The 27,273-nt window shown below is 49.5% G+C and overlaps 1 protein-coding gene across 6 annotated transcripts; it reads right to left on the reverse strand.

The window, feature by feature from the left end:
- Nucleotides 1-676: 676 nt before the first annotated feature.
- Smarcc2 (SWI/SNF related, matrix associated, actin dependent regulator of chromatin subfamily c member 2) lies at nucleotides 677-27,273 on the reverse strand. 6 transcript variants are annotated; one of them, XM_051176051.1, is made up of 29 exons: nucleotides 27,115-27,259; nucleotides 25,202-25,321; nucleotides 22,945-23,030; nucleotides 22,073-22,154; nucleotides 21,892-21,984; nucleotides 20,683-20,752; nucleotides 20,402-20,471; nucleotides 17,299-17,374; nucleotides 17,012-17,143; nucleotides 16,794-16,909; nucleotides 16,421-16,545; nucleotides 12,570-12,629; nucleotides 12,412-12,449; nucleotides 12,043-12,173; nucleotides 11,760-11,831; nucleotides 8,075-8,188; nucleotides 7,572-7,725; nucleotides 6,800-6,892; nucleotides 6,404-6,520; nucleotides 6,258-6,320; nucleotides 5,691-5,949; nucleotides 5,299-5,460; nucleotides 4,991-5,055; nucleotides 4,475-4,610; nucleotides 4,228-4,394; nucleotides 3,753-3,887; nucleotides 2,670-3,051; nucleotides 1,955-2,380; nucleotides 677-1,406 (listed from the first exon to the last, which is right to left on the reverse strand). In XM_051176051.1, the coding sequence occupies exons 1-29, from the start codon at nucleotides 27,223-27,225 to the stop codon at nucleotides 1,327-1,329; spliced, it is 3,735 nt and encodes a 1,244-aa protein (XP_051032008.1). In that variant the 5' UTR covers nucleotides 27,226-27,259; the 3' UTR covers nucleotides 677-1,326. The 6 variants fall into 6 exon arrangements, with proteins under 6 accessions (XP_051032008.1, XP_051032010.1, XP_051032007.1 ...); XM_051176053.1 differs by having other exon boundaries at nucleotides 2,297-2,380; nucleotides 6,404-6,523; XM_051176050.1 differs by having other exon boundaries at nucleotides 6,404-6,523.

Below are 27,273 nucleotides of genomic sequence, written 5' to 3' on the forward strand. Positions count from 1 at the left end.
CTGCAATGAGTCCTAATTGCCGGGTTGCCTCTGGCCTCTTATGGGCCTGTGGTAAATGTCCAGTGAAGGGACTCCAGGAAGGCTGCCCCAGCCCAGTCTGCCCCCTGCCAAGTAGCCACAGGTAAGAGAACACAGAGGCATCCACAAGGTGGAACTGGAAGCAAATTAATTTATAAAAAAAAAAGAAGAAAAAAGGAAAGAAAAGAACAGAGAAAGGAAAATTTTACAGAAAACTTTGAACAGAAGAAAGGTGCCAGGATGCAGAGGAAGAGAAACACTGGACAGAGGGACAAAGGGCCTGGCAGGACCAAGTACTGGTGCGGGGCCTGAACCCTGTGTACCTCACAAGGAGGGGGAGGGGGACTGGGTGCAGAGGCCCTGCAGCCTAGGAGGCAGAGCCATGCTGCGCGGGTCTCAACCTCTGGCCTCGTTTGGGCAACTCCCAGCTATGGAGGCTCTGCCAGGCTTGGAGGGAGAGGGCACGAGTTAGCAGAGTGCTTAGGAGCTTTTCAGACTTCCAGGGTTTGCAGACTCCCATCCTCTTAGAGCTCCCTTTTCCATGTCCTCTACCGCTCAACCAGGGAAGCAGAGGAACAGCCTCCATTGTGGCCCTTCGTCTATGACCTACCACGGGATCCCCCCAAACGTTTCCCCACCAAATACACATACGCTGACATCAACTAAGCAGGTGACTTTTAAAAAACAAACACAAAGCTGACATTCAGAGGGAAAGGTCATTGGCTGAGCTGGGGTGGCCTAAAACAGCAACAATGACGAGCAGCAGGAAGGGTTAGCATGGACTGGAATGGGGGAGGGGCTGACTCAGTACCCCCAAGGGGCGCAAGAAGACAGGCTTGGTACCCTATTCCATCCCCATAGCTCACCCCAAACCTCACTTCCTCTTAAAACCCGCCCTTCCCCTTCAAAAAAAAAAAAAAAAAAAAAGTTACTTTCTTGTGGGCTCCAATGTGTCTTTTTAAAAATCTCCCTTTTAAAGGGCTTGTTTTCTCGGTATCCACTTCAAAACTGCAGTAAGTAAGTCTGAAGGGGGTATGCCCGCCCTCAGAAGTGGTTAGTATAAACATCTTTCCCTAGCCCTTCCTTTGAGGGCACCATCTCCATCCTATCCTCTCCCAGGCATTAGAAACATCTTTTAGTCAGAAGTCCGTAAGTAAGAACTGGGTATAAAACTGCACACCTCAGCTGGGCATGGTGGGGGCGGTGAAGGGCAGGAAGAGCTTTCCTTACGTAGTCCCAGTGGTGGGGGGGGCTGTCCCTGGAACTCATCTCCACAGGGAGTGAGGGGAGAGAAGGCTGGCTGGCTCCTCACTGTGGAGGAGGCACAGGGGCGACCGTGCCTGCTGGGCTTGGAGCTGTGGGGTCTGGAGGCAGGGGGGTGCCTGGGTCTGTGGAGAAAAGAAGACAAGTGAGCCAGAGCAAGCAGGGGCAGGGATCCAGCCCCGGGCTCCACACACACACACAGAACTGGGCATGGCATGCAGTGGGTGGGTAGATGAATGAAGTACCCACTCTGTTTAACTTCTTTTCCCAATACTCTTTTCCACCTGACACTGGGGAAATCTCCTATACCCCAAACCATCCTCCTGCCCCCAAGGACTCTAAATGGGGCATCTGAATGTGGTGGGAACAAGCAAAGGAGTGTGCCATTGTCATGCGAATGGGTAGCTAGTTTCCAGGTTTACAGCTGAGGTCCTCTGTGCCACTGGACTCCTCCATGACCCACCAGTGAAAGGCCCCAACGTCATCCCAGAGGTGGCAGCTGCCAAACTGGGAAACGGAGGCCAGGCAAGGCAAAGAGGCCCTTCCTCCTGTACTCTGGTTTTACCAGAATGTTGACATCAGTTGTGGAAATTCTAGCGCCTAACCCTTTGCCTTCCCTCCCGCCGTGTGGAACCCTCTCCCTCACCCCTGCCCCCTCCTGGCCCCTTCTCACCTGGCAGTGGGCTGGCACTGGGCAGGAGGTTGCCCTGAACGGCCGCCACAATGGCAGGGCTCTGGGCTGCGGCGGATCCGAGCCCCGGCCCGAGAGGCAAGGAAGATGGCATGGTGGTGTTCGCCGGCAGGTTAGGATGTAGAGGGTTCGCCATGGACACAGGCAGGTTAGGTGGGGGGAGAGTGCCCGGGGCAAACGGGAGGTGGTGGTGATGCCCATGCAGGTTAGGAGGAGGGGGAAGGTTAATACTAATGGAGTCAGCTAGGCTACCAAATGGGATGATGGATGGAGCAGCAGGAGGAGGAGGCGGCATGCCAAAAGGCAAACCCAAAGGAGCATTACCCGCCACGCCTGGGTGCCCGCTGCCTGGCACTGCCCCTGGCATCATTGAGGGAGGAGTTTGTTGGTTGGGGAACGGTGCGGGGCCTGGAAACAAAGAGAACACAGAGATAAGAGGAGTAAACCCTTACGTACCAGCTCCAGCCTCACAAAGCATGAGCTCGCGCCACCTCCCCTTTCCCTGACACTACAATAAGTGGTAAACTCTTCAAATAGACTCCAGATAGCTGTGTTTGGGAAAATATCCCTGCTGGTTTGGGGACAGAATATAGTGGTGCCCACCTGTAGAAACTACCCCATCAGATCTTCCCTTCAAGAAACCAGAACGTTTGCCTGGCTCTCTACAGCCGACAAAGATGGCAGCACTCATACTCACCATGGGGTCCAGGGGGGGGTACCCCTGGTGGGCCTGCCCCAGGCAGGGGAGCTCCAGCTGCTGGTGGCTGCTGTGGCCCCACAGTTGAGCCTGTCTGCCCGATCTGTTCAGAAGGACCCAAGCTTCCAGGAGGGACCCCACTGCCTGCAGGAGCAGGACCCACAGCTGTGGGAGCCACAGCTAGACCATGGGCTGTGGGTGGCCCAGCAGCCCCGGCTGGCGGTATGGGCTGGGAGCCCGGCGGCAGGGGTGGCGGCTGCTGCTGCTGCTGCTGGTGCATCTGCTGGAAATGTTGCTGCCGGGCCCGCATCTCCGCATACTTGAGCTGCTCCATGTGGAAGGCTTGTCGGTCGGCCAGGAGTTGCTGCCTCTGATACTCCAGCTGCCAGTGCCGACGGAAAACTGTCACCGGGTCCCATAAGACACCTGGGCAAATGCCTGGCCCACTTTTTCTTTTTAAAGACCCATCTCCCAAGCTGGTGTCTCCCCAAGACTAAACCTTGGCTTCCTTGTCCTCCTTGACAAAGTCTAAGATGGGCAAGTCTCCCTCCCAGTATCCATTGTTCTTCAGTGCACTGGAGCTGATGTGGTGTGGCTCTGTATTACTCAACTCAAGTTTTCTTCCTTCAAAATCAGCCATAAACTTACCGTTGCACTGGCCTCTGAATTTTGATTTTATTCAGAATCTCCCAGCACTTAGTTTTATCTTTACTTGTTTGTTTTCTTTTTTAGACAGGGTTTTTCTCTGTAGCTTTTGCAGCCTGTCCTAGAACTTGTTCTGTAGATCAGTCTGGCCTCGACCTCAGAGATCCACCTGCCTCACCTCCCGAGTGCTGGCATTAAAGGCGTGCGCCACCACCACCCACCGGGCAGGCACTCAGCTTTATGAGAATCTAGTAAGAGGCAAACGCTGAAGCCAGACCTAGAGATGTAGCAGTCAAAAAGCCTCATTGGTGGCCCACCTGTGGATGACAGCTTCTAGGTTCCCTGGCCTACAACCCTCTGCTGAGATGTCCCGTCAGCCTCAGGACCCCTAAGCCCAGCCTCTGGCAGGGCTCCAGACTCCTGCTGGATGCTACTCACTGCTTCTCGTTCCCGGTCCATTATCGTCTCCAGCTCCTCAAAATGGCGGAGTTTGATCTCTAGTTTCTTCATTTGAGTCTCCACCAGCAGAGCCACCAACGACTTGATCTTCCTCTCCTCAACAGCAGCCAGGTGCTAGGCAAGGAGTGTGACAGGTCAGCCAGAGGACTCAGCTGCAGACACTCCAGAGAGAGGGAAGGACAGAGGCTGGCAGGTTTAAGAAGGAAGTAGCTATGCTCACAACTGTAATTTTTTTTTTTTTTTTAAATAAAAAGCATGTAGAAAAATACTAGCAAGAGACAAGAGGAGTAAAAGAAATGAAAGGGCTAAAAAATAGCCCATGGTAAGAGATTTTAAATGTTTGAAGAGATGACTAACTCGTTCAGGACAAGAGTAAAGGGAAGAGGCCGCCACCATTTAAGGGGTGAGAGGGGAGGTGAAAGACTGGGCCTTGCTCCCCGAGAACCGCCCTCACCTTGGCCTTCACTGCAGCGGCGGCCAGGGCAGCGGCAGCAGCTGTGGAGAGGTTGCCCTCACCAATGTCTCGTTCCACCTTTGTTTTCCTCTCCCCCTCTGACTCTACCGCGTCCTTCAGGACGTCCTCCTGCCCTTCTTTTGGCTCCTTGTCTTTCTCGGGATCGACTGTGCCGGGACAGAGGCAGGATTAGCCTTTTAATGGGACATCCCGGGCCTGTGCACGCTCGCCATGGTGGGCAGCTTACCTATCGGGTCCCCATCGCTCTTCTCAGACTCCTTCTCGCTGTCCCCTTCTTTCCCTTTCTCTTCATCCTTCTTGGGAGCCTCATTGGCTTCCTCCTTTGCGTCTTCCTCTGCAGCCCCCGGTCCTTCCCGTGGCTCCTGCAGTTCCAGAAGAAAGGAAAACTTCAGAGGATGCCGTTCTCAGAGGGGCCAAGGCTGGTGACTGACTCAACCTCTTTATTTATGTATCTCTGTGGGCGTGTACATGCCAAGGCCGGAGCAGGACACTGGGTGTAAGACAGGGCCACCCTCCAATGGGCCCCACAACAGGCTGAAAGTCACGTAAAACAATGCCAAACTTTTTTTATATAGGTGCTAGGGACTCTAATTCAGATTTGTGGAACAAGTACCCTCACCCACTGAACATCTGCTCAGCCCCACTGTGACCCTCACTGCAGGAGCCCGCCCTCCCCTGGACCCCAGATCACCACAGGCTGCACTCAGCAGCCTCTTCCAGACCCAGGCCCTTCCCTCTGTACCTTAGGCTCCTTCTTCTCATCTGATGTCAGGCCCTCTCCCCGAGCCTCCTCAGTACCGCTTTCCTCTGGACCCATGGAGAAAGAAAGCAGGGAGAGAAGTCTGATAAGTTCCATCTATGTGACAACTTTCCAGTAGCCAAAGCCTCAGGGACGAGACGGGTAGAAGGAAGCCGGATTCCCTCTAGTGGCCTCACGAAGGGTTTTCTGTCCCCCTGTGCTGTGCTGGGCGAGACCAGGGCGGGCACAGCACAGGGGAACAGCTGGATCTGGCTCAGTGAATGGGAAGAAGTCTAGAAGCTCGTGCTCACCAGCGCGCTCAGGCTCATCAGCAGTGGTTCCCGCAATGCCGCTGCTTTCCAGACCAAAGGCGGGGTCTGCCTTGCCTGTGACCTTGGCTGCTTCTTCCACTTTCCGCACGTGGGCTTCCACCAGGGCTGTGGGCACCTCTTCCTTCATTCTGGAGAACTCTTCTGTAAGACCCAGACAGGGAGAGGCTGGGACGGAGCAGGTGGGCAGTTCTGGCAACCCCGTGCAAGCTTTCTATAAACCTGTCTTCCTCTAAGATCAACATGGAGTTAGACAGGGGCCTGAACTAAGGCAGCAACAGACAAGGCCAGCAGAGCAGCCAGACTTGAGGCCCCTCCGAGAGCATCTAACCCTGTAAAAGCACACTAAGAAGGCTGCCCCTCCCCCAGATTACCTAGGGCTGACTTTGCAGCAGCAGAGGCAACTCGGGGATCGACGACAGAAGCCAGGAAGGCAACGGTGCTCATAACAGGGTTTCCCGACTGACTGAAGGGGATGGGCTGGTAGGCCAGAGGGCCTAGGGAGGCCTCCGAGTCCTCCAGGTATGGGTCTTCAATGGGAAGGCGAAGAAAATGCAAGATGCACTCATCCTGCGTGCGGCTTCCCACATGTTCAGACACTTTGTTCCAGTCATCCTTGTACATTTCCAGAGCCTGGTGGGAGTGGTGGGCACACAACTCTGCTTACTTCACTGCTTCCTTGGAGGTCAAGACTCCCCATCCCTCTATGGGCATCTGGCTTGAAAGCTCTTTGTGCTCTGGTTATTTCTGTACTCTGCTGGACCCAAGGGGTATCTCCAAATAACACACTAAGAAAGAGTATGGGTTACAAAAAGGCCCAGACCCCGGACCTAAAGCTGTTCCCGGGACAGGTGTGATGGGACCAGACTGCACGAGTGCTTCCCATGCACAGGCTGGCGTCTGTCCCCAAAGCAGAGCTCTCTGTGCTTTGCCCCAGTTACCTCAAGGAGCAGCAGGGTCTCCTGCTCCGTCCACTCCCGAGTGGCACTGGCGGCAGCTTTGCCCTGGAGAGAAACAGAGGCACCTCAGGACAGAGGAAGCTATGTGGAGAGCAGGGGCTCAAGCCCAGGCTGGCCACACCTCATACCTTGGAGGGCACATTCTTCTTTGTGTACATGTCTGTGCGCAGTCCAAAGTTCTGCATGTCTGTTGGTTTCTCTTTGCCTTTGTCAGGAAAGTTGAGCATTTGCTGGGAAGCAGAGCTCTGCTATTTGTGGAAGGGGGAGAAAAAAAAAAGAAGTGAATGTTAAGTGGCCACAGGGGCCAGAGGCAGAGAGAGAGAGAGAGAGGCAGAGAGAGAGAGAGAGACAGAGAGAGAGAGAGAGAGAGAGAGAGAAGGAGCTTCCTTCCCGAAGCCAGGGATGCCTGGCGGGACTTCCTCCCTTCCTACTGCAGCTCCTCTGGTCTTGCCTCTTCTTCCCAGGCGGGGGTCCCCCAGTGAAGGGGCAAATAAACAGCCCAGCGGGGTCTGCACCCCACCTACCAGCTCTGGCTTGCCCTTAGCCGTCTCTGGCGCCAGGTCATCCAGCTCTTTGCCCTTCCGCCCAGCCTTGGTCTCAGCATCAACCTGGCGGCCCTGGGGGACAGAGCTTGGCGTCACGGAAGCTGGGCAGGAAATGGCCAGGCCAGGCCTTGGAGGCCTAAAGATCAAATGCTGGGCGGCCACAAGCTCTGGGAACACTCATGCCACTGTCCCATGATGCCTCCATGATTAATTAGACATGTAGTTGGCATGATAGACATTTGTATCGCATGTATCGTCACAGACTCTGAGGAGCTGGACAGTGCATCCTAACCCTAGATTCAGTCAGAATCTTTGTGTGAGCCACACAATGTTTTCTTCTCTTTAAATAATGTATGAAGTGGAAATGGGAAAAAATGAACATGACAATATTTATGAGGCAAAAATGAAAAAAATATGGGAAAGATGGCAAAGTATAAAAACTTCGTATGAGTTATCACAAGTGACTTCTCTATCTGTTCCATCTCCTACATTAGTTGTCTGTCCCCTGGGATGAGGAGCAACTTCTCTCCCTCAACAAGTGCTTACAGCTCAGGTATCAGGGCTAAAAGAAGGTGCTAAACACATGGGCTGATTCCTGTGGTCCCTTCCAACTCATGCTCAGAGAATCCCTGCCACACTCCTGAATCATTACTCTAAAAATACAAAAATAAAAAAAGTAAACAGAAAAGGAAAAGTGCAAAGAAGCCCAGCCTTACCCACTCACCCTTGTCCCCAGCGCCCCTCGCCCTACCTGTGGGGTCTTGGGCTGAAGAGGCACCAGCCCTGATGGTGTGTCCGCCAAGACGTGGAAGTGAGAGGTGGGGGGTGGCCCCATTGGGGTAGGCCGGCTCTCGGCATCTACCTGGTAGTTAATGAGACCCCACTGTTCCAGGAAGGCATGGACCCTGTGAGAGAAAGGGAGGCTGGGCCACATGGGAAAGCCAGAGAGGAGGAGGGATCCCGCTGACACCCACTCATCGCCCACAGTGACACCCGGCAGTGGAGCCCAGCTACACAGCCCAGCCTGGACTTCTCTCCATGCCCACATTCTAGTGACCAGACAGCTAGTAAAGTTCATCCAGCTGTCTTCGGCTAAGAACACAGCCCTCTGTCACCTTTATATCACATTTCCAGCCCCCTAAGTCCTGTTATGACAGATACCTTTGCCCAGGTATCTTTTCCTGCTTATTCTCTATGTCCCTGCCAAGACACACAGACTGACGTCCTCTCAATCTCTCTCCTCAGAAGACCCACCTCATGATGGCGCAGACATCACCTGCCAAGTTCCGCCGACAGGCAGTGGATGTTAGATACTCCTGGGGATTCAGTCGGTAAGTATCAATCATGAAGTTTCGATATGCCAGGTAGCTTAGAAGAGTCAGGAAGACCAATAAGAGGAAGAGAATTAATGTTCGTTGAGGCCCAAGGAGAGGAAAAATTGTAAAAGTACTAATGACCCCTCCTGACAAGCTGGGGGCTGGAGAGGTAGCCCAGTGGTTAGGAGTACAGCCCAGTGGTTAGGAGTACAAAAGACCTAGGTTCAGTTCCCAGCACCCATATGGTGGTACAGAAGCACCCGTAATTCCAGTTCCCGGGAATCTGGCGCCCTCTTCTGAACTCCATGAGCACCAGGCACAAGTGGTACACATACAAACATGCAAGCTAAACACACACAAAATAATACACCTAAAATACAAATGCCGCCTGTATTCTCCTTGGTGGCTTTTTTAATTAAACGAACCATCCCTTAATTTTACCTGGGATTCCTAGCCTCCCAGGTGCTGAGGCTACAGGACGGATCATCATGCTCATCTTACCCAACTTTTGAAACAATAATCTAAAGGTAAGGAAAAAAGATGCCTGTTTCCCAAACACTAAATCAAAAATCAAAGTCCTTATCCATGCAATCAGCCAGTCACCCTGATGCTGGAAAAGGGCTGTAAAGGATTGCTGCTTTTTTGTCTGTTTGTTTTTGTTTTTCAAGACAGTTTCTCTGTGTAGCTTTGGAGCCTGTCCTGGAACTCAATCTGTAGACCAGGCTAGCTTCGAACTTGCAGAGATCCGCCCGTCTCTGCCTCTCAAGTACTGGGATTAAAGATGTGTGCCAACACGGCCTAGCTGCTTTTTATGTGTGTGTATGGGTGTTTTGCCTACACTTATGTCTGTATACTACATGCACACTTGGTACCCAAGCATGACAAAAGGGGTTGTTAGCTCCCCAGGAACTGGAGTTGCAAACAGATGTTGAGTCCCTACATGAGTACTGGGAATTAAACCTGGGTCCTCTACAAGAGCAGCCGGGCCCTTCACCACTGAGGCATCTTACCAGCCTTCAAGGGTTGCTTTTTGTTTTGGTTCTTAAAATTTTTATTTATGGTTTTTTAACTTATCGTTTTTGAGACAGAGTTTTGTGTAATACAGGCTGGCCTTCAACTTGGTCCTGCAGCACAACGCCATGTTCCAAAGGCTGAGATCATATACCACCGCTCTGACATTTAATTATTTACTTACTTACTTAGAGTCAAAGTCTCATGTAGCCCAAGCTGGCTTTAAATCTGCTAGATAGCTAAGGACAGCCTTGAACTGCCAATCCTCCTGCCTCTGCCCCCCAAGTGTTAAGATTACCAATGTTTAACACTATATTATTTAAAGTTAGGTTTTGGTTTTTTGTTGGAGACAGGGTTTCTCTGTGTAGCCCTGGCTGTCCTGGCACTCGCTCTTGTAGACCAGGCCGGCCTCAAACTCACAGAGATCCACCTGCCTCTGCCTCCTGAGTGCTGGGATTAAAGGCCTGCGCCACCACTGCCCGGCTTAAAGTTAGTTTTTCGATACAGTAGTTGTATTAATTTATTTGCATCTACCTATTCTCTGCATGAAGGCATTTGGAGCCTACAGCACACATGTGGAGGTCAGATGACATCGCTCAGGAGTTGGTTCTCTCCTGCCATCGTGTGGGGCCCAGAGACCAAACTCAGGTCAGACCTGGAGTCTGCTGGGCACCCGTTAAGCTCTCTCACTCCCACTATTATTTCTCCACTCAGTTTTAGTTACTAATTTTATGTATGCATGCACGAGCACCGCGTGGACCCTGGATTGTCAGGTCTGGCAGCGGGGGCTTTTACCCACCAAGCCATCTAGCTTGGTCTGGAACTTGCTTTGCAGCCTAGAATTCGTGATCTTGCCTCAGCTGCTCAAATGCTGGGATTACAGATAGCATTTATATTTTGAAGTTAGAAAGATTTAAAGCAGATGCCAGTCTTATCATGATACTGTTCTCAAATTATCTGAAACATAAGACCCCTATGTGCCACACAGGATGTCTGTGGAGAACTAGCTGTGTCTGGGTACAGTGGCTCAAAAAAACGACAGCTGCCGGGCTGCAGGTTGCAGACCCCGGAAGCATGCTCAACCACTCAGTGGCCTGTAACTCCAGCTCCGACTGATCCAACGCCTTCTCCCGGCCTCTGTGGGGGCAGCATTCGCATGCACACACCCACACACACAATAATTTAAAAAATAAAATAAATATTGCTGGGTAGCAGAGGCAGGTTGATCTCTCTAAGTTCAAGGTTAGCCTGATCTACAGTGTGAGTTCCAGGAGAACATAGGCTACACAGAAAAATCCTGTTTTGAGAAAAAAACAAACAAACAAACAAAAAAAAAAAAACAAAAAAAAAATCAATCTAAATATTTAGAAGGTAGCTGTTATAAAGTATAGAATCTGAGAATGTGAGCCAGGACAATGATCCAGACCCTGGTTTTACTTACTAGCTGTGTGAGCTCACTCAACTGACTTACATCATCTGTCCCCCTCTCCCCCCAGATCCTAGTCTGTAAACTAGAGATAAAGTTATCAGCCTCATCAGACAGAAACTCAGGAGGAGAAAGAGACCCACACCCAGCTATGGAGAAAGGGACAATTGTGAAAAGATGACCCCACAGAGGGGAGGCTGAGCAGCAGCCGCAGATACGCAGGAACCCTGGCCTCAGTCTCATTCACCTTGCTGTGCTCACCCAATACCCCTAACCACAGACAAGGTCCAAGCCAGGCATCTCAGAAGAGCCAGAGAGACCAATGAATAACATGTTTGCAGAGGGCTCAAGGTGGGAAGCTGTCAGGAGATAGTGTGTCCTACATGACACATGGAAAACAGCACTTATCAGAGGCAATAAACAGCAACGTACAAGCCCTAAAGCTGTCATTTTATTACTTTTGAGATCAGGTCTCACTATCTGGCCCTGGCTGACCTGTGTAGATGAGACTCAAAATTATAGAGTTCTGCCTGCTTCTGCAGAGATCTGGCATGCGTGATTGCTAGGATAGAGCTCCTGTGCATGCCAGACACATACATGCTCTACTATGGAGCAACATTCTCCAGCCCCAACCCTGGGTTACACACCACTCTTCTAGAGTGCCACTGGAGCTCGTGGTTCTCAGAATTGGACCTTCCTTTTCATCCCTATCCTTGTTTTTCCCCTTGAGAAAGCCTAGCTAGAAGCCCACACTGGTCTCAAATCGGAGTTCTTGCTTCAGCCTCCCAAGTGCGAGGACTATGGATGTGAGCCACCAGGGTTGATCTTAGCTTGTTTTCCAACAGAATTTCAACCTAGGCATAGTCATATTCATCTTAAGTAAAGTTGCTGTATATGCTAGCAGCCACTCGTTGTGTGTGTTTCAGGTAACAATCATGGACGGAACGTCTCTGCATCTGTTATAGCATTTGAAGGGTGGGGGCAATGGTACTTGTCGTACACAGAAGACCATGTTCTCCTTTATCTCCTCAGGCGCCCCTAAGAACATGTTCTAGCATGTTCTGCTGTGGCTGGCCTGTGGCATCTGTCATGTCTCTGTACACCTAACGGAGAGCCTGGATGGATGTTGCTAAATCTGGGTGAGTGCAGAGAGAACACCAAACAAAGCCATGAGTTGCAGTCTTACATCTCTGGGGTCTTGGACTTGTTCTTGCCGTTGAAGAACTCAGGGAGAGCCCTCCGTTCAATGGCGTGAACGCTGCAAGAGAAATCACCATGGATTAAGGAGAAGGCATTAGTGGTGGAAGAGAAGCCCTTTTACGGGGAGTGGGGTCGGTAAGCAGCCCTAAACCGTAGCGGGGAGCCGGAAGGAAGTGCGCCGTCAGCCTCACTGAGGCACAAACATCTCCTGTGTGGGAGATAGGATTGGCACACGGGAAGGAGCTATGAAGGCGAAGTTGGCGCAATACCTGTTGTAGTCAAACCAGGCGGCGTAGCTGGGAATGATGATGTGGTGCGTCTGTTCAGTCACGTTGTCCTCGTGCAGGTCTGGGCTCTTGGTCTGCTCCCCTTTGTTGCCCGTGCTGCTGTCATCCTCGTCCTATGAGCATGGAGGCTGCTGGACACTCGGCTCCCCTCCCCGCCTAGCTCCCTCAGCTTCTCCTACACCCAGGAGCATGGACACTAACAGGTGGCGAGGGCGAGCACCATGGGCCCTGGGGCTGAGTGGCTGCAGCACTGAGCAACAGCTAGTTTACTCTACGGTGGGAAAAGCCCAGGCAGAAGGAACTCTAGTCACAATCCCACAGAGAGGTAGAGCCTCTCCACACTGGCTCCACCTTGCCCGTCGTCTCCATGTTTTCATCCTCCTGTTCATCTGGAAGGGAAAAAAGGCAGAGGCAGAGGTAAGGCCAGAGCCTGGGGAGCCAGAGCCTGGGGAGGTGAGCTGGGCTCTCCCTGCCTCCAGCACAGCCCGCCTTAAGGCTCCCTGTCTTACCCAGGTCAGTCATGGTGCCTCCTTTGACCGGGGCCGACTCCGAGTCCTTCTTAGTGTTGACTGCCAGGAGAAAGAGCCGCTGTGTTAGACATGTTGGCCACAATCAAGCCCTCACTTCTCAACTGTTAGCAGTTTTACATACCTTGCTTTCTCAAAAAACCGTGAAACACACTTGCTAATTCACTGCCTTACCCAACTAACGATTTCATTTAGCAGCCTTATCTATGTGTACATGATACCACATATGAACTCCTATGATTCTCCTGCCTCTGCCTCCCGAGGGCCCACAGAATCTGATGCCCTCTTCTGGTGTACAGATGTACATGCAGACAAACACCCACATACATAAAATACATTAAAAATTATATATATATAAATATAATATATATAATATATATTAATATAATATTAAATATTATATATATATCTAATATATAAAGAAATATAGACTCAAGCAGCTCAGGTTGGTTTTTAATTCACTATGTGCCTAAGGCTGGCTTTGAACTGATTAACCTGCTTCTGCTTGCCAAGTGCTAGGATTACAGATATGAACTAGTATGCTTTACTTGACTTTGCTTTTTCTTTTGAGACAGAGTCTCATTAATATAGGAGTCATTGTGTAGCCCAGGTTGGCTTTGTACTACTTACATCCCTCCTGCCTCAGCCTTGCAAGTAATTGGGGTTATAAACCTATGCTATGCTACCAGGCCTAGTTGAATAGTTAGATCTTAATTAGTTAATATTATTATTGTTTTTTCAAGATGAAGTTTCACTATGTAGCCCTGGCTGTCCTGGAACTCACTCTGTAGATCAGACTGAACTTGAACTCACAGAGATCAGCCTGCCTCTGCCTCCCAAGTGCTGGAATTAAAGGTGTGTGCCACCACACCTAGCCAGACCTTAATTTATTTTTAGTTTACTTTATTTATCTTTGAGACAGGATCTATGGAATCTGGCTGTCCTGACACTCTCAGTGTAGACCAGGCTAGCCTCCAACTCACAGAGGTCCCCTTGCCTCTGCCTCCAGAGTGCTGGGATTTAAAATCATGTGCTAGCATGCCTGTCTGCAGTGCTGGGGATTGCACCCACCAGCAGGTGCTCCAGTAAGCTGCACCCCTAACCTAATCTTGAACATTTCAAAGCAAACGATAACCTCAATTTCATACACAAAGGCTCAGGAGGAAACAGCCTCCCAACTCTCATCTCCGCACTGTATTTGAAGCTAGTGGTCAGGACAGAAACTGCAAACCAGCACAGAGGTGCAGTGGCCTCTGAAGAAAGTAGCCTCATACAGTGTACCACACGTGACCCGCCAAAATACAGAAGAAACACAGGCTTCTCTGTAGAACTGTTCCCGCTGCCCTTTACAGTCTTTTCCAAAAAAGTATTTGCTTTATAATTGGATGCATACCTGTGTATGCATGTGAGTATGCCTGTGAACACGTGTAAAGGTGCCCCTGGAAGCCAGAAGAGAGCCCTGGGTCCCCTGGAGATTGATTCTTTAATGTAAGCCATCTGATGTGGGCACTGGGGACTCCAGGTTCTCTGCAAGCACAGCACCCACTCCTGGTGCTGAGCCACTTTTAGCTCCAACAGTTTTAAGAAAATTCACAGCCAGGCAGTGGTGGCGCACGCCTTTAATCCCAGCACTCGGGAGGCAGAGTTTGAGGCCAGCCTGGTCTACAGAGCAAATTCCAGGACAGGCTCCAAAGCTAGAGAAACCCTGTCTCGAAAAACAAACAACAATTTCAAATTTCTTGACTGTGTGCATTAAGGGTGTGTGTGTTTGTGTGGCGGTCAGGGGTCTGTACTGGTGTGATCTGGTGTCCCTCTCCTTTATTTTCTCAAGCAGGGTTTCTCATTGGTCCTGAGCTCACTGATTCAGCTAGAATGACTAGCCAGCAAGACCCTGGGTTCCTCCCGCCTCCACCTCAGCACGGGAATCATGGCACAAAGTGCCACACTAGGCATTTTATACGGCACTAGGGATCCAAACTCAGGTCCTCGTGCTGACTCATCTCTGTAGAGCACTTTTCATTTTATTGTCGAGACAGGGTCTCATACATCCCAGGCTGGCCTTCAACTACCGAGTCTCCCGCATCTCTCATGCTGGAATAACAGGGCTGCAGCTCAGTGCTAAACACTAGGATATGGCCTTCATGCATGCTAGGCAAGCACTCTAATTAGCTAGAAGTCTAGCTACTTTCTTTAAAAAGATAAATGGGGTGGAGGACCCTGGGAGGAGAGGAGGGGGAACTGAGGCGGGATGTGGAATAAACTTCCTAAAACACTTTTTTAAAAAGACAGACAGGCTGATTGGTTTTGTGTGTGTGTACAAGCATGAGCCATGGCGCAGGTGCGGAAGCCGTCAGCTCTCCTCACACCTTGTTTTGAGGCAGGGTCTCTCCGTCGTTTCTGCTGCTCTGCTTCCTACAGAAGCCTGCTTTGCTAGAACCACAGACACAAGATACTGAATCTGGCTATGGGTTCCTGGGTTCAAACTCATCCTTGACTAGAGTGGCAAGCACTGTTAGCCACAGAGCCATCACACTGGCTCGGTTCCATTATTTAGAAATACTTATCCTTATTTATGTATATCTCTATGTGTTTGTGAGAACATATGCTTTTAAAGCCAACAGATTTTACTTTCACATGGCCAAAAACACCCCATCAGAGAAAAATCCTGCTAAGCAGTAGTGGTGCACACCTTTAATCCTAGCACTTGGGAGGCAGAGGCAGGCAATCTCTGAGTTTGAGGGTAGCCTGGTCTACAAAATGAGTTCCAGGACAGCCAGGATACAGAGAGAAACCCTGTCTTGAAATACAAAACAATAAATGAATACATAAATAACTTTTTATGAGTATTTTTGATATGCAGTGCCAGAAGAGGGTGTTGGGTACTATGGTACTGGAATTTTACAGTTGTGAACCACCATTGTGGGTGCTGGGAATCAAACCTGGGTCTTCTGCAAGAGCAGTAACTGCTCTTAACCACTGAGCCATCTCTCCAGCCCTGCCCAACCCCTTTTTTAAATGATAATGTTTGTATGTGTTTTATAGTGGTCCTAAAGTAATGTTTAGGTAGTGTAATTTGCACAATTTGTCTTGAAATATGGTTTATTGGTGGGAATGTATATTCAAAAGTTATTAGAGTAAAGACATAGCTCAGCAATAAAGTACTTATTGCACAATTCTGAAGACTGGATCAACCCTTAGTACCCATGTAAAATGCTAGGCGCAGGCATGGTGGCGTGACCTTATCATCACAGCACTGGGGGAGTGGAGAAACACAGGTCCCTGGGGCTTACTGGCAAATCGGACAAGCCTAATCCTGAAGTCCCAGGTCTCTGGACACAAGGTGGGGGGTGGGCAAGATGCTGCAGTAGGTAAAGGTACTAATTGTCAGTCAATCCCTGGAACCAGTATGGGAAAAGGAAAGAACCAACTCCCACAGTGTCCTCTGATCTGCACACACGCACTGTGGCAAGTACACACACACACACACATACACACACACACACACACTCTCTCTCTCTCCCTCTCTCTCTCTCTCTGTTAAAAACACAAGGTACAGGCCCCTGAGGAACGAGGCCTGAAGTTGAACACTGGCCTTTGTATGCTTGTATATGAGTGCACACATACACAACAGGGTTTGGAGGGGTAGGGCTGTAGCTCAGTGGCAGAGCATTTGCTAAGGCACAGGTCCTAGGTTTGATCCTTGGAACAGAACTGACAGTATTTCCATATCAGACATGGACATAAAACAGATTTCTTAGGGCAATGGTAACTTCACTAAGCAGCTCTGCGGAAGGGTAGGGGTGGATGGCCTGGGGGCTCAGCTTGGCCCATACCTGTTTTGGGAAGTGTCACCTCTTCCACGTTTGGGACTGGAGAGGGCTCATCCATGTCTTTCGTCAAGTCTTCTTGTTCCTCTTCCCTGTGGCCTCGCTTTGACTTGGTGTAAGGTGTGGAGGGTCTGGGAAGGAAAAGAGAACTGTGAGGGCGGGGCTGGGCGGGGCAGACACCGGCGCATGCTCAGTGATGGGGAGCAGAAGGCTCTCTGTTGGGCGGCTAAGCCTCCCTTCAATTTCATGATGACTGGGCTCAAACCACCAAGTAAGCACATGGAGATTCCTTCACCCTCTTCTCACGCCCAGCCCGGGGCAGCGACTTTGACACGCACCACGAGGACAGTGCAGTGGGCCGAAGTGAGAGGTTGCATACCCTTTCTTAGCATTCTTCTTCTTAGCTTCTGGGGTTGGTGAGGGGGAAGGAGAGCGCTTCCTCTTCTTATAGTTGCCTCCCTTCTTGTCCCGTCGGTCCGAATCCGGGCTGTTTACCTGCACATCAGAGAGCTGGGATGAATGTCAGCCTCTAGTTCCCACTGAGGCTGGTCCTGAGGTGTAAGCTAAGAGCTTAAGAAAAAGGAGCAGAATTTTCACCTCATCTGTCAGTGTCTTAGCTGAAATCTTCTTCCGTCGGGAAACAGGGCTTTTGTCGTCATTGACTTCATAGTCTTCCTCGTTCATCCATTCATTGAAAGTGTCTGTGTCGAGGATCCACTTGGCATGAACCTGAAGTACAAAGGCAGGTCATGCTGGAGGATATCTAGAAGCCATGGCTCTGTCCGGAAACTCTCCACATAATAAGCCCAAGTGCACAGAGGCCTGCTCCCTTGACAGAGCGGTCAGGCCCTGGGTTCTTCAGGGTCAGGGTTAGAAAAGCTCACCTTCCTTGGCTTCTCGGGAGTTGGCGCATCTTCCACAGAGGCTTCAATTTCACTAGCTGGGATCCACGTATCATAACTGTCAGAAGAGATTCAGCATCAGGAACAGGTAACGGGACAGGGTGGTGGACACAGGTATAGTCCTGCACATTTCTGTTTTCTTCCAAAGCACAGAGATGGTGCTAACAAGCTCTACCCAGGCCTGCCTTTTCCATTCACAAAAAATATTCAGCTGTTGATTTGTCCAATGAAATTGGGATTCTTTTTACCTTAAAGCAATAAAAGCATATTATGAAATATTTCAAGCTGCTGGGTGTGGCGACTTATGCCTATAATTTCCGCACTCAGGAGGTTGAAGAAGGAAAATCGATGCAAGTTCAAGGCCAGCAAATGCAAAAGGGCTAGAGGTAGCTCAGTGGTGTGTAACTGTGGAGCAACACAGGCTCCCGGAGTCCAGAAACGATCAACAACAAAACAGGAACAAAAACAATAAAGCCAGTCTTGGTGGTGCTGCCTACAATCCCAGCACTCTAGAAGCTGAGGCAGGAAAATCTTGTCTGAGATAGCCTAAAAGGAACATAGTGATACTCTGCCTCAAAACCAAATAACCAATCAACAAACAAAAACACAGAAGAAGAAAAAAAACTAAAAAAAAAAAAAAAAAAAAAAAAAAAACCTATGAAAATAATCTAGCATAGGTGTCTATGGGAATCTGAGACAGGGGATTGATTCCCTTTTGTCTGAGGTCAGCCTGGGTCACATAGTGATTCTTGGATATCTGCATTACCTCGTACCACGCCTTCAAAAAAAAAAAAAAAAAACAAAACTCCAACTATGCCTGGTGGTGGCACACCCTTCATCCCAGCACTCGGCAGGTAGAGGCGGGTGGATCTGTGCCTTTGAGGCCAGCCTGGTCTACAGTGATCCAGGACAGCCAGGACTACACAGAGAAATCCTGTCTTGAAAAACAAAAACAAAAAGACAAACGAAAAAAGAATTACAATTATATTATACTTGGTATTGATGTTTTCTTTGGTAACTTTTAAAAATCATGTTACTTTTTTTTCCCCCAAAAGGGAGGTTATACCACATCTCCTTGAGGACTTAGAAGTACTAGGTCAAATGACCCTCTTGTCTCAGTATCTGAAACTACAGATGCTAACCTACATGTCTCACTTAAATTTGCCTATAAACTATCCATATTATTTTCAAAGGCTCCATAATAGCCCAGGGTCATTATATACATTTCCAGAAACATTTTCCTAGAATTACACGTTTTTAACTTTTGTTTTGGGACATGATTTCACATAGCTTAGGCTGGCCCTAAACTTTCCAGCAAACTGAGGATGACTTTGAACTCTTAATCCTCTTTTTCTTTGGCTTCTCGAGTGTTGAGCTTACAGCTGTGTGACAATGCTTGCCTTTGTTTTAGATCAAAGCCGGCGGGATGGCTCAGTGCATACAAGTGCTTGCCATACAAGCCTGGTGCCAGAGCTGGATCCCTGGAGTCCCAAAGTGTAATGTAATGGATGCATTGGCTCCCCATGTGTCCCTGCATATACACATGCTCGTGCACACAAGGACACACACACACACACACACACACACACGCAGATGGTAGAGCAATCGTTTAATCCCAGCACTCAAGAGGGAAAGGCTGGTGGATCTCTGTTCGTTCAAAGCTAGTTTGGTCTGCAGAGTAAGTCAGGCTAGCTATGGCTGTAAGCCAGACCTTGTCTTAAACAAACTGTATGTATGCATGTATGCATGCATGATAGAAAAGGAATTACACTGACCTGGGAATGATAAAGCAAGCATACAGACCTGACTTCTATCCCAGAACCTATCTATATAAAAATTCTGGGCATGAGGCTGAGGAGATGACTCAGCAGTTAAGAGCAACTGTTGCTCTGGCAGAGGGCCCAGGATCAGTTCCCAGCACCCACACGATGGCTCACAACTATCTATAATTCCAGCTCAAGAGGATCTCCAGGACCCTCTTCTGACCTCTGCAGGCACCAGGCACGCATGTGGTGCACACACATAAATGCAGCCAAAACACTCATACACATAAAACTAAACAAACAAGCGAACATTAGGCCATGGTGGCTTATGCTTGCAACCTCAGAGCCTTAAAGATAGACAGTAGACTTCCCCAAGGCCCTCTGGCCATTCAGTGTACAACAATTGGTGAGTTCCAGGCCAATGAGAGACCCTGTCTCAAAGGAAGTGAACAGCATCCCTGAGGATGAACTTGAGGTTATCCCATCACCCCCACACATACATACACAGAGCAGAAACACATTTAAATATTGCTAGGCAGTGTTGGCACATGCCTTTAGACCCCAGGGTTTGGGAGGCAGAGGCAAGCGGATCTCTGTGAGTTCAAGGTCAGCCTGGTCTACATGGTGAGTCCCAGATCAGCCAAATTTATGTAGTAAGACCCTGTCTCAAAACAAAATAAATACAGGAACTGGACACTGGGCACGGTGGCTCCTCGGTAATTCAAACACCGGGGAAGCTAAGGCAGGCGTTGCAGATCAGCTTGGTAGTAAGAGCTGGTCTCAAAACAAACACCAAAAAGGTGGCTAAAGACACCTAAGTATTTAAGAGCACCAGCTGCTCTTGTAGAGGACCTAGCTTTAGTTCCCACCACCCACATGGTGGCTCACAACCACCTGTAACTCCAGTTCCAGGGAATCTGACGCCTCTTCTGAACTCTGTGGGTACTAAGCACATACATGGTTTACATACGTATATGTAGGCAAAACATTTATACACATAAAATAAAAAAAAAACCTAAAAAACTCAAAACCAAACAAAGAAAAGGGAACAAACATACACACAAAAGCCAGTGTGGTGGCGCATGCCTTAAAACCAGCATTGAGGAGGCTGAGGTAGGATCATCGCTACAAGTTTGAGGCCAGCCTGATCTACATAGCAAGTTCCATGCCAGCCTGGATTATGTAAGCAAAATTTTGTTCCCCCCAAAAAAAATTCCAAATAAGGAAGCAAACAACCCGGAACAGTGCCTTCCTGCTCTGCCGGACAGCTTGTGTGTCTGCTGGCTGCTGCTTCCCTGACTGCCCTGAGACCCCGTCCTCACCTGTCAGGGTAGTAGCCCCAGTGCAGAAGAACTTGTTTGTCCCTCTTCATGACTGGCCGCACCCATTCCTCTGAGGACAGAGAAGAGGGAGCGATGAGCTGGAGAGAAGCACAGTGACCAGACAAAGGCTCTACCTAAGTGCCCGCCTGTCCCAGCAGGGACCCATGAGGTGGGGATTCAGGGTTCCGATGCTCAGAACCTCAGCTGTGTATGGTGAGCAAACTCATCCTACATCCACGAGCCAAGCCACCACAACAGGGGACAAGAAAGCCCCATCTCACCTTCTTCTAGGTTCCCTGGGACAGGATGCACAACATGGGAGGCGTTGCTTTTATCCTCGGTGACGGTTCCCTGGATAGCACAAGGAAAAGCAGGCACATCGACTTCCTTTTGAATTACTCTCGCACATAAATACAAGAATTAAAATGTAAGCACAGACCTGCCCATCTGACTACATCTTTCTTGCAGCGGCATTAAAATTAGTTTGTATTTTCTAGCAGCATCACTTAAGTGGCAAAGAAACACAGTGGTAATGCTATGTTAGCGTTGGAGAAAAGCCAACGGGTTAAATATCCCCACAGACAACCCTCTGTGTGGGTACCCTACATAGTGGAGAGGTGTGTGTGGTGTATACTGCCTGACTGTGCAGAGCTAGAGGTCAACTATAAGTGCCCTTTATTAGTCTCCACCCTATTTTTCTGAGACAGTGAGCCAGGAGCTGACATTTCAGATTAGCCGGTTAACAAGCCCCCTGGATCTACCTGCTTCTACCTCCCAGCACTGGAGTCATAGGTACGAACCACAACACACAGGTTTTACATGTGTCCTGAGGATCCAGACTCAGTTCCTCATGCTTTCGTAACACGCACTGAGAGCCATCTCCCCAGCCATACCCATAGGAAATTTAAAGTGGACTATGTGTCTGTCTGTCCATAATACCCACTTCTCATTAAAAAGTAGTTCCAGCCAGGCAGCAGTGGCACATGCTTTAACCCCAGCACTCGGGAGGCAGAGGCAGGTGGATCTCTCTGAGTTCCAGGCCAGCCTGATCTACAAAGCTACACAGAGAAACCCTGTCTTGAAAACCCAAACAAACAAACAAATAAAAAGTAATTCCAAAGAACGGAGATTTTGCTGTGGTCGCTTTATAGCCCACGGGGTGACTTCAACTTCTGACCGCCCTGCCTCCACTTCCCAAGTGACAGTGCTCATCACAGCACCCGATTCCGGGTTGCATTTATGTGAAGTCAGGTCTGTCTGGTTCAGTGGGAGATGTCCCCTTCATCCAGGCCAATGCAGTGGCAAGGGGCAGTGACAACTCTATCAAGCCTGGGAACGGGAACGGGGATGAAAATCGGGACAAGTGCTGCTTAAAGGCCTGAGAGTAGAGAGGGCCACAGTGCCAGAGAGGATGAGGTGTACAGTGGTGACAGTGGGTAACCCAGTCAGGAGTTCGGAACCCTGACCGACCTGCCCTCCTTCACACTTACCTGGTGTCTCTTAACGATGTCTTTTAACTTCCCCAGCAGCTTAGGCTCAATCTCTGGGCACAGGAAAATGTTAGGTCGAGACAGGCAATTATTCTGTGAGGGCAAGTGGATGAGATGAGAAAGACTATTTTATACTCCTACTGCGGAAAGGGAAATGAATGGGGATGGGCTTGAACGTTACCTGTACCAAGGACTTCTCGATGGTCATGAACATTTCCACATTGCGGTCCATGCGGGATGGATTCTGGAAATCGTAACGCCGCCTTGTAAAGGGACAATAATCTAGTAAGTTATGGTTTGTGTCTGTGGAAAAGGCGAGGGTACAGGACTTTTTTCTTTTGATTTTAAGTTATACTTTTATTTTATGTGTAGGGTGTCTTGCCTGCTTGTAAGCACCATGTGAATGCAATGCCTGAGGAGATCATAAGAGGCCACTGGGTCTCCTGGAACTGGGGTTCCAGAAGATTGTGAGCAGCCATGTGGGAATGGGACCATGTCCTCTGCAAGAGCAGCCAGTGCTTTAACCACTGAGCCATGTCTTTAGCCCCAAGCATACATAACTTCTTCTTCCAGATAGTTCCTCTGAATATCAGCCCCAGCTATTCCTGAAACTACTACTCTGTAGACCAGGCTGGCCTCAAACTCACAGAGATCCACTTGTCTCTGCCTCTTGAATGCAGGGATTAAAGGCCTGTGCCACCAACTCCCAGTTTGGTATGGAACTTAAGAGGGAAAATTAGGAGATAATCTTGTCACAAATTTTGCCCAATTCACAGGGAACGAAGGGTTCCTGATCTCAACTGCATGAGTCATTCTATGCATTAAATCAAAAGGACAAAGTATGAGATGCCAGCCTAAAAACCCTCTTCCCAGACACTCCATACCCATTCACTAGTTTGTGGGGACTATTCTGACTATACCATCTATTTTTCTGGTCTATCAAAACAAAAGACACATGGGATTTCTAATGCGTTCTCTGGCTTCAGAAGGACTCCAGGACACTTGCAAATTTTCTCCAAACTAAACATAAAAAGCAGAGAGAAGGCATCTCACCATCCCTGGTCGCTTTTGAATTTGTAGGCAGCTGCAAGAATGTGGCACAGGGACCCTCCTGCTTTGAAATCTAGGAAACATTTGATCTATAAAATTGAGACAGGGAAGAAGTGTAAGTTAAATTGTAAATTTTTTTTTATTTTTGTCACATACAAAACCTGCCACAAAAATCCCACTCTGAACTTATCTCCTTTCAAATGTTTTGTTTTCTTTCTTTGTTTTTTAAAGCAGTGTCCCACTATGTAGCCCTGGCTGGCCTAGAACTCACAAGTAGACCAAGCTGGATTGAACTTACAGCAATTCCCCTGCCTCTATTTCCTGAGTACTGAGATTAAAGGCGTGGGCCTCTATGCTTGTCCCGCAAAACTGAAAACATTTTACCCACATGTTATTGTACCATATAACCTGGAAAAGGTTAGAAAAGAAACCAATATTCATTAAGAAAAATGTCACTTTGGGCCAAGCCCTCTAGTGGATTACCTCACGTACTACTGAAGAAACACTAAAGACGAAGTTATTGAGACTCAAAAAGGCTGCCCCACAACCATTATATGGCAGAACCAGGACAAAACACACGTTTATGCAAATCTAAGTCTCATTGCCTCTTTTAAGGAATTACATGCATTAATTTATTATGTGTGTGTATGTGTATTGTGTGTATATGTGTGTATATTGTGTGTATATGTGTATGTATGTGTGTATGTATATGTGTGTATATTGTGTGTATGTGTATTGTGTATGTGTGTATGTATATTGTGTGTATATGAGTGTGCATGTGTCTCTCCATGTATGTATATATATTGTGTGTATGTGTGTATATATGTGTGTGTATTGTGTGTATATGTAGTGCATTTATGTATATTGTGTGTGTATATGTATGTGCATGTATCTCTGCATGTATGTATGTATACTGTGTGTGTTGTATGTATACTGTGTATTATGTGTATGTATATTGTGTGTATATGTGTATGTGTATTGTGTGTGTATGTGTATTGTGTGTGCATGTATCTCTGCATGTATGTATACTGTGTGTGTTGTATGTATACTGAGTATGTATTGTGTGTATGTATATTGTATGTATGTATATGTGTATGTGTATTGTCTGTGTATATCTCTGCATGTATGTATGTATATTGTGTGTGTATATGTGTGTGTATGTGTATCGTGTGTGTATATGTGTGTATGTGTATTGTGTGTATATGTGTGTGTATGTGTATTGTGTGTGTATATGTGTGTATGTGTATTGTGTGTGTATGTGTATTGTGTGTGTATGTATATTGTGTGTGTGTGTATGTGTAGGTCACAGGGCGTTTTCTCTCCTTCTAGCATGTGGGTAGTTAGTTCAAGGGGCCAGTTCTGAGCACTTTACCCACTGAGCCATCACCCCCTTTGTGGCACTGAAGTTTCGATTCTGGGCTCTCACAGGCTGGCAAGTACGCCACCAGAGCTTTATCTCCAGTCCCCTTTTCTGATATTTTAACACAGGGTGTTGTCAAGTTTCCTAGGCTGGCTTGAATGTTCCTGCAATGTTCCTAAGTCAGACTTTAATTTTTGTTTTGGAGACAAGGTTTCTCTGTGTAATCCTGGCTGTCCTGGAACTCACAGAGATCCACCTGCCTCTGCCTCCCGAGTGCTGGATTAAAGGTGTGCACTATCATGCTTGGCTGTGACTCAGATTTCTAAGCGGTGGGTATATCAGATGTGTGCCGGCATACCTGACCTCAAACCTCTCTTTTATTTTACTTTTTAAGATTCACTTATCTTATGTGTATGAGTGTTTTGCCTGCAAGTGCATCACATCAGTGCCCATGAAGGTCAGAAGAACCCTGGAGATGTGAACCACCAGGTGGGTACTGAGGACTATACCCAGGTCCTCTGCAAATGCTCTTAGCCACTGAGCCATCTCTCCCGCTCCCAAAGGCCATGCCCTTTTAAACCATAGCCATGAGAAGGGCCCCGGAGGACTAAACCCACATTCTCAGAATACTTGTTGCACAGGGGTTTTCTAAAACAACGGGAATAGCCAGCTGGGAGCTAGTTCACGCTGTAATGCCCTGGCTACTAACAGGGACTATTACTGTACCAAAACTACGTAATTTGAAGAAAAACCAGGTGCATTTATTTTTCTTTTGAGACAGGGTCTCGTAACACGGCACACGGTGTCTGTCTGAACTGCTATGTAGATTAGTCTGGCATCCAACTTAAAGCAAAACCACAAAACCCCTTTCCAGTTTGGCGATCCATCCCTTGCACTCACCGGCAGTTTAGTAAGGGGTGCATTGCTGACATGCTTGCCAAAAACCTCTTCCTGAAACTGGAGCAACTGCACGACCAGGCTGGACAGGGACTTGTTGGTCGGTGGCTCTGCTTGTATGTACTGGGGAAAGGGAGAGAAACAGACTGCAGACACGTCCTCTACCACCTGCCATTTCTCGTCCCCGTGTTCTTGGAAGCACCTGCGACAAACAAAACTGTGCCCTTCCCCACATGTCTGTCTATAGCAAGAGGGTTCCAGCAGCTCCTGCAAGCTACTCCACCAGCCCAGGTTGCCAGCACTGGGGACAGACAGCAAGGGAAGCTTTGTGCTCTCCTTAGGCTGCACACCGATGTCCGAGTTGCACAACACCCCGATATCTGGCCGCCTCATCCCCAGCCTACAGTAAAATCTTGAAGCTTTATGGAGTTCAAGGCAAGGCAACAAAAATCCCTTTGAGGCTCTGAGTGGCACAACAATGTATTTCTCGGGGGAACACGATAAAAGACCAGGCTCCCATCCATAACGGTATCTTAAGAGAGCTACGTGAGGCGAGCAGGGCAAGCTGACTTCAAAACTAAGCCCGTACATTTTGCTTCTACTACGGAAAGGGGACACGATTGTCATTGTAGGGTCTCCTTCCTAGCAAGGAGTGCAGACCACCCACCCAGCCCGATGATAAGCAGGGAATCGACATCTACCTATCCTTTTCTGGGGGAAACAATGACCTCAAACGTTACCTTCTGGCGCTACCTGGAATCCTACCTTTCTGTTCTGTTCACTGAGCCAAGGAACTAATTTTCTCTTTACCTTTTGACCCTCATTTCCTCTACCCTAATCAGAGTCAGCACCTCTCGGTGGGAGGTGTAAAAAGATCTGTGAAGTAAATGACAAAGAGGTCAGCACTTGAAAGCCTAATCGGGTCACAGCTGTCAATCCCCTCCCCTCGGGGCGATAGGCTACGACCCTAGTCTGGTCTCCCTTCAAAAGGTCAAAAGCAGACTGGGAAGCAGAACCCCCATGCTGCAGTCACAGAGCCAACAGCTGTTTGTCAAGAGACCCCCAACTCAAACCAGGATTACTGGGGAGTTCTGAAGCTGACCACTACATTCTGACAGGCTGCAAAGCTGGGGTAGGAAGAGCTGGGGGCTGTAAAAGAAAATAAGGGGGGGGGGGAACCTTAGCCAGGGGTAGTGAGGAAGCAGGCCATATCCAGGAAAAAGAAAGGAAAAAAATAAAGCCTAGAGACAATGAAGACACCAGAATGAAATCTCAATTTTGTTTTTGTTTTACAGACAGGTAGGGCTTCTTGATGCCTTTTGTTCACCACCCTTATTATTTCCAGTTACGGGGTGGGGGTAGGGACTGGCGATCTGAAGCTCATCCTAGCCTCCGGCCCTCAAACCCTGGGCCGGGGTGCAGGGCGACTTTATCGTGAAGCCAAGGGGAGGTCTGCATGAGCGGCCGATGCCCGGGGCCCGGGAGGGAGACAGGTGATTCCTTCCCCAGGCAGACGCTTCGCACGGCCTGCCCGGCGCCCGTCTGCCCTCCCGCTCTCTCCGTCCGCGTCTGGACCGACACAAAGCAGCGGGGAGGGAGGAGGGAGGCCTGGGCCGCGCCGGTACCTGGCTCGGCGGGGTGGGGTGGGGCGGAGAGGAGGCGCGCGGCGGCACCGGGAGGCCGAGGCCGAGGGCGATCGGGCCCTGGGCCGCCGCCCCGAGCCCCGGGCGAGCCGCGCGGGCAGAGGGCGCGGTGGGGGAGGGGCGCGGCCGGGCGCCGGGCGCCGGGAGCCGGGAGGGCGCGGGGCGGCGGGCGAGGCGGCCCGGGGTGCGCCGGCCCCGGCCCCGGCCCCGGCCCCGGCCCCGGGAGAGCGGCGGCCCGCGAGCCCTTTGTCCCGCCCGGCCGGCCCGGCGTACCTTCTTGTAGTTCTTGCCGAGCCAGAGCCGCACGTTGTCGAACTGGGTCACGGTGTCCGCGGCCTCGTAGTACTTCACGTTGGGGCCGCCGTCCTTCTTCCGCACCGCCATCTTCTCGGGCTCGGGCTCGGGCCCCGCCGCCGCCGCCGCCCGCCCGCC

This window comes from Phodopus roborovskii, unplaced genomic scaffold, assembly GCF_943737965.1.
Source record: "Phodopus roborovskii unplaced genomic scaffold, PHOROB, whole genome shotgun sequence".
NCBI lineage: Eukaryota > Metazoa > Chordata > Mammalia > Rodentia > Cricetidae > Phodopus > Phodopus roborovskii.

What these genes read in the sequence shown, in the direction of transcription:
- Smarcc2 (XM_051176050.1), bottom strand. Translation starts at nt 27,225, where the DNA reads ATGGCGGTGCGGAAGAAGGACGGCGGCCCCAACGTGAAGTACTACGAG. An exon ending in ACATCGTTAAGAGACACCAG is followed by an intron (nt 20,753 to 21,891) that starts GTAAGTGTGAAG and finishes TGTGCTATCCAG; the next exon opens with GGAACCGTCACCGAGGATAA. An exon ending in TGGGGCTACTACCCTGACAG is followed by an intron (nt 17,375 to 20,401) that starts GTGAGGACGGGG and finishes CTCTTCTGACAG; the next exon opens with TTATGATACGTGGATCCCAG.